At 57.0% G+C, this 6670-nt stretch overlaps 1 protein-coding gene across 1 annotated transcript; it reads left to right on the top strand.

Annotated features, from left to right (window-relative positions):
- On the top strand, positions 3363 to 6443 carry MESDC1 (mesoderm development candidate 1). The gene has a single exon (XM_018066508.1). It carries the CDS (start codon positions 4655 to 4657, stop codon positions 5741 to 5743), a length of 1089 nt encoding a protein of 362 aa, XP_017921997.1. The 5' UTR covers positions 3363 to 4654; the 3' UTR covers positions 5744 to 6443.

Raw genomic sequence — 6670 nt, forward strand, 5'->3', positions numbered from 1 at the left:
AAATTTTGGCTACACCATGCAGTATGTGAAATCTTAGTTTTCCAGACAGGGATTGAACTCACACCCCCTACATGGAAGCACAGAGTCTTAAGCACTGAACCACCAGGGAAGTCCCTTGTTAAAAAAATTTTTTTTAATTGTTTTGGCATATTTTAATTTTAAAAGAAGGCGTTCCCTGGTGGTGTAGTGGTAAGGAATCCATCCACCTGCCAATGCAGGAGACATGGGTTCGATCCGTGGGTCGGGAAGATCACCTGGAGAATGAAATGGCAACTTGCTCCAGTATTCTTGCCTGGGAAATCCCATGGACAGAGGAACCTGGTGGGCTACAGTCCACGGGGTCGCAGAGTGTGACAGGACTTAGCCCTAAACAACAATAAAATTTTTTAATGAGGATTAGAAATAATGGGTGGAGTTTTCTAAAGAAAATGCTCTTATTGCAGAGAATACAGGGGCAGTCACAGCCTTCCTCTGTTAATCAAGTTAGATGAAAATATGCTACAGCAACAAACAACCCTTGGATCTCAGTGGCTCCACAATGAGTTTCCTTTTTGCTCACGTGACCTGTTCAACACAGTTAGTAGAGGGGGTTTGCTCCACGGTCACCAAGGCTTATGGTAGTTGCACCATCTAGGACACAGTTTCCTGATCAGTGACAGCAGGGGAAGAGAGTGGAGAATTAGATTGGCTTTCCCCAGCCTCCATCTGAGACAACCCACATCTCTACCATTGACATCTCAAGGCTCAGGACTGATCACATGGTCCCATCGAATGCAACTGGACTGTTTGGTGGACAGTAGTACTCTATTCTAGTTTCTTTCTAAATCTCCCTATGTGTTTATTTTGACCACACCATGTGGCATGCAGGATCTTAGTTTCCCAACCTGGGATGGAACCCATGCCTCCTGCATTGGCAGTGGGGCGTCTTAACCCCTGGACCACCAGGGAAGTCCCCCTAGTTTCTTGATTCTGCTTTCACTATAAGAATAGTGTAGTCATGATGACCTGTTTTCCTTGTTGCCCTTTTTGGACTCTACTCTTCAGAAGAGGTCAAGCCCTCACATTATTTTGTAACTGTGCCTGCCACGGGGCCTGGCATGTGGTAGGTGCCCTTTGTTTGTAGAGCAGATAAAAGATCGAAGAAAGTAAAGGGGACCCAGAGGAAGGTAGGGTCAGTACTGGGAAGGATTTGTTTAGGAAGAGGTGCCATATCTGATAAATGAAGCCAGGGGGGCCAAGAAACCAATTTCATCTGATTTTAAGAGCTAAACCAAATGTCACTGAATATAGTGGGATGTTATATGTGTCACAGATCATTGTTGGGGTTCAGAAATTCCAACGACGACAACCAAAGAGAGTGCACATGTAGAAGCAAAGTAGGACCCTAGGCAGCACCAAGTGGCTTTGGAAAAAAATCCTCTGATTTCAGAAGAGTTTTATGAATAAAAAAAACTGGATGTGAAGGGTACGGTCTGACTTTCTCAGAAGTTTTCAGAACTAACTAAAACCAGGGTGCTATTCCTAGGTTACCTGCAAAGACCTTGATTTATCCAACTGTTTTTCTCTGGTAGAGAAATAAAAAGGATCAACCCTACAGAATCACTGCTAGTTTAGAAAATGAGCAGTGTTATAGGCCTCAGTTTGCAAAATAAATAGAATGAAGAAGAAATACAAGGACCCTTTAAGTTATAAGCAGGGTGACCATTCAAGTTTGTCTCTGTTGTTACTGCTACTGCTACTGCTAAGTCACTTCAGTCGTGTCCAACTCTGTGCGACCCCAGAGACAGCAGCCCACCAGACTCCCCCGTCCCTGGGATTCTCCAGGCAAGAACACTGGAGTGGGTTGCCATTTCCTTCTCCAGTGTATGAAAGTGAAAAGTGAAAGGGAAGTCGCTCAGTCGTGTCTGACTCTTCGCAACCCCGTGGACTGCAGCCTTCCAGGCTCCTCTGTCCATGGGATTTTCCAGGCAAGAGTACTAGAGTGGGGTGCCATCGCCTTCTCTGCTGTTGTTACTGGTTAATTTATTAGTAACACATCTCACAGTTAGTCTCAAAACTGCTTCTGTTTGGACAATAAATTGCAAGGTCATCCATCCCAGTTACAAGTGACAACTGGCTGGAAAAAGGTGACACTAGGTTCTAGGAAGGGGCAGAAGAACAAACATTTCCATTGGCTGAAAACACCCAGCTTGTGCTGTGCTGGGCACCTAGATGGCCTGTTTCAGGGCTAAGAAGTCGGGGGACCCCTGGAATCCTGGCAGGTTTGGGGGATGAGGAAAGCCTGGATGCTTCTAGCACTTCCTGAAGAGCAAGGGCTGGGTCAAATGAGAAAGAAGTCTGCGGTTGGCTTCTTGCCATCGCATTTGCTATCTTCCTGACCTTGGGAAGGCACGTGAGGCATCTGACCAACACTTTCCTAGTCTGTAAAATGGGGGTGTTTACCTCCGAAGGCTGCTTCTCTTATTTAACTGTTGGTCAGTATTCTTTCATTATGCAGCTGACGACACATAAGTTATGGGAGGGCAGACTGTGCCAGTACAGGCTCATAATTCTCAGAGCTACATTATGAGCCAAGTACTCAGGCAGTCAGTGCACAGTATCTAATTTCCAAAGGAGAAAACGGAGACTTGGAGAGAGAACTTGTATAAGGTCACACAACTCATACATGGCTGGGGAAGACTGACCCCAGGAAAAAAAAAATCTGGTTCAAAGCTCACGCTCTAACTATATATAAAGGCTATTGAGCTGAAGGGAGGAAGCCGCCAGCGGCCAGCTCTGCTCTTCCCAGACTCCCATCTCCAGGGCTCTTTGCTCACCCGCACAGTCCCTCCAGGATCGCACCCTGGAAGAGGAGCAAACACAACAAAGGGCGGAGGAGAGCCTGGCCGACCGATCGACAGCCCACAAAACGCGATGACTGGACCCCAGCACACCACTCGGCGATGGTGCCAAGCGTCCTCCCTTCGGTCCAGAAAACAGGCCACCTTTGAGACTTGCTCCCTGGGCGGGGAGGAAGCGCGGAGCCCCCGGGTCGGGCTTAGAGCTTACGTAAGCCCAACCGGCGGCTGCGCCCGGGTCTCCCAAGGGTGGGCGCTGAGCCCCCGGCCCGGACGGGCCTCCCTCCTGCCCGCTCCCCCGCATCTCAGCCGGGGACCACCGGCCCGGCGCCCGCGGAGTCAGCGCTGGGCGGGGGCGTCCTCCCGCAGCCACCCAGCTTCCCGGGGGAGGAGCAGCGCATCGCGCAAGCATCCGGGAGCGGCGGAGGGGGCGGGAGGAAGGGCGAGAGGAGGAAGCGGGATTTAAACGAAAGGCGGTGACGCCACACAAAAGATTTCTATAGGCTCCAGGGAGGTTACGGCCGAGGCGGCGGTGGCGAGCCCGGGGGCGAGGCGCGGACGGGAAGAGGAAAAGCTTCCAGCGGCCCCGGCGGGCGAGCGGGCGGCGGTGCACCCACGGCCGTGCCCCGAGGTGAAGCCGCGCGGGGAGAGGAAGCGGGTGTTTTCCCCTCTGCCTTTCGGCCCCCGCCCTTCCTTTCAGTTTCTCCCGGTTCGCTCGGAAGTTGGAGGTTGACAAAAATGGCAGGAGCCGGGGCCCGGGCGGGTCTCTGCAGCGCCGCAGGGACCTTCTGAGTTGACCGGGCCGCCGGGGAGACGCGCACGGCGGCGTCCGATGCTCAGGGCCCGCGGTCCCGGGAGAGCTCAGCCGCTGCGGGCCCGAGGCGGGGAGGAGGCGACGGGGATGGACTCGCGCCGACAGCCTGCGGCGGGCCGTGGGGCGCGCGGTCCGGGAGGGCGTGCCGCCTCGGCTCCGGGCCGCGCTCTGTGAACCGGCGAGGCGGGAAGGGGCCGCCGCGGCGCCCGGCACGCCCGGGCGTGGCGGGCGGGCGAGAGCGCGAGCGGGGCGGCCGCTGTGCGCAATCAGTGCAGGCTCCCGCCCGACTGACTCGGCCGCGCCAGCACCGGCCACACCCTCGGCCCTGCTGCCGCCGCTTCCCGAGAGCGGGAGGCAGGAGATGCCCACGGGGCGGCCGTGCGTCCCCGAGGGCCAGCCCCGGCCGCCGTCGCGGGGAAGTGCCGCCCGGCGGGGTCTGGACGCCTGAAGCCCACGTGCGCCGCCGAGCCCGAGGTGGCTGACAGCAGAGCCTGCCGGAGCCGCCGCCCGCGCTCCTCCCCGAGGAAAGGATTTTTATTTCAAAGAAAGGAAGGAAGGACAACTCCCAGCTTCCCTCTCCCGACCCCCCCCTGCCCCGGCAGTCGGACCGGGCCATGCCCAGGAAGGCGGCGGCGGCGGCAGCAGCAGCCCAGCGGAAGGGACTTTCCTGGCACTCCGGCGACGAGGAGCGCAGTCTGTGAGTTTGCTCTGCCCCGGTTCATGGTTCCTGCAAGCCCTCCAAGAGGCCGAAAGCTGCAGCCCCTCACCGCGACCCGAAGAGCCTCTTGCATTCTGTGGCCCCCGGGCCCGCTCCGCGCCGCCGGGGCTCCGGCCGCCGCAGCCCAGTGCCCTCTGCCCGCGGCGGTGGATGGCATGATGGTGCGGGGAAGGCACCGCGGCCTTGGCCAGCTGAGTCGCGACGGCCGCGGGGGCGGCGGCAGCGGCAGCGGCAGCGGCGGTGGTAGCGGGCTCCCCAGCGGCATGCCAGTGCCCCCCGGGCGCGATGGCTAGCGGCAGCGCTGGGAAGCCCAGTATCGAGGCGGCTTCTCCGGCTCCAGCGAGCGCCGTCGGCGGGGCCTCGTCGCAGCCGCGGAAGAGGCTGGTGTCCGTCTGTGACCACTGCAAAGGCAAGATGCAGCTGGTGGCCGACCTGCTGCTGCTGTCGAGTGAGGCACGGCCCGTGCTCTTCGAGGGCCCCGCCTCCTCTTGCGCCGGCGCCGAGTCCTTTGAGCAGTGCCGGGACACCATCATCGCGCGCACCAAGGGGCTCTCCATCCTCACCCACGACGTGCAGAGCCAGCTCAACATGGGCCGCTTCGGGGAAGCAGGGGACAGCCTGGTGGAGCTGGGAGACCTGGTGGTTTCCCTGACCGAGTGCTCCGCCCACGCGGCCTATCTGGCGGCCGTGGCCACGCCAGGCGCGCAGCCTGCGCAGCCGGGCCTGGTGGACCGCTACCGCGTGACGCGCTGCCGCCACGAGGTGGAGCAGGGCTGCGCCGTGCTGCGCGCCACCCCGCTGGCCGACATGACCCCGCAGCTGCTGCTCGAGGTGTCGCAGGGCCTGTCTCGCAACCTCAAGTTCCTGACGGACGCGTGCGCCCTGGCTAGCGACAAGTCCCGGGACCGCTTCTCGCGTGAGCAGTTCAAGCTGGGCGTCAAGTGCATGAGCACCAGCGCGTCGGCGCTGCTGGCCTGCGTGCGCGAGGTGAAGGCGGCGCCCAGCGAGCTGGCGCGGAGCCGCTGCGCACTCTTCAGCGGGCCATTGGTGCAGGCAGTTGGCGCCCTGGTGGGCTTCGCCACCGAGCCGCAGTTCCTGGGTCGCGCGGCGGCCGTGAGCGCCGAGGGCAAGGCGGTGCAGACCGCCATCCTGGGAGGCGCCATGAGCGTGGTGTCGGCCTGCGTGCTCCTGACCCAGTGCCTCAGGGATCTGGCGCAGCACCCCGACGGGGGCGCCAAGATGTCGGACCACAGGGAGAGGCTGAGGAACTCGGCCTGCGCCGTGTCTGAAGGCTGCACCCTGCTATCTCAGGCTTTAAGGGAGAGGTCTTCGCCCAGGACTTTACCGCCAGTGAATTCCAATTCTGTGAATTAGCACCCCCCTCCCCCCATCCTCACCCTCATCCCCTCCCTGTTCCATCCCCCCAACCCACTCCCAGGCTAAAGGAAGATAACATATTCTCCGCCCTTTTCCATTTATACCAAAGAAATCAACGGTGAAGCTTCCCCCCTACCCCCCGCCCCGTTAAATGCTCGTGAGGAATCTTCCAGAAGGCAGGGACATGCATACATGCCATTTATGCACGCACTCTGAGGGCCCCGTGCCCCACCAGCCCAAGCACAGTAGGGACCAGCAGGTGGAAGATGTGACATCTGTTGGTTGCGGTGTTAACCCCCGCCCCCTATCCCAGCTCCCCTTCCGGGACTCCTCAACTAAATTTTATTATTAATTGGGCAGGAAGGAGGTCATGGGTTCATTTCTTTTTTGGTCTTTTATTTTCTTCCCTAATTAAAAGAAAGGTTACCTCAGTTTTCACTCCTTAGACATGGATGTAGCTACCTTTTGTTTGTATGTTGTTATTTTTTTAAGCAGTCGTGATGGATTAGGCGTATACTTGGTGTGGAAAGAGTATGACTTTGCCATGTGATTTGCAAATGGGGGGAGAAAGCTACTGTGAGTGTGTGTTTTATTTTTTAATTTACACTATAGAGTGATCCCCCCCCATGTCAAGTTTTTACCTTGCATGTACTGGAGTATTTATTTCATCTATTAAAATGTTATGTTTCTCAGATGACTTTCTGCAATGATTGTTGATTTTTCAATAATTGTAATGTTGCAGGCTGCCTGTCATTCCTGGAAATGCACCCTAGAAAGGTTTCGCTTCACTAGTAGTGAGGTGGGTCTCCTTTATGCTTTTTCCTGAAGAGTTAACTTATTTGAACAGCCTGGGATTAAAGAGAGAACTGTTTGGAAAAGAAAACTGTCCCCTTGTAAAGGCGGGACACATACAGTGGTTAGATT

The sequence above is a fragment of the Capra hircus genome, chromosome 21 (assembly GCF_001704415.2).
Source record: "Capra hircus breed San Clemente chromosome 21, ASM170441v1, whole genome shotgun sequence".
NCBI classification, from domain to species: domain Eukaryota; kingdom Metazoa; phylum Chordata; class Mammalia; order Artiodactyla; family Bovidae; genus Capra; species Capra hircus.

What these genes read in the sequence shown, in the direction of transcription:
- MESDC1 (XM_018066508.1), top strand. Translation starts at nt 4,655, where the DNA reads ATGGCTAGCGGCAGCGCTGGGAAGCCCAGTATCGAGGCGGCTTCTCCG.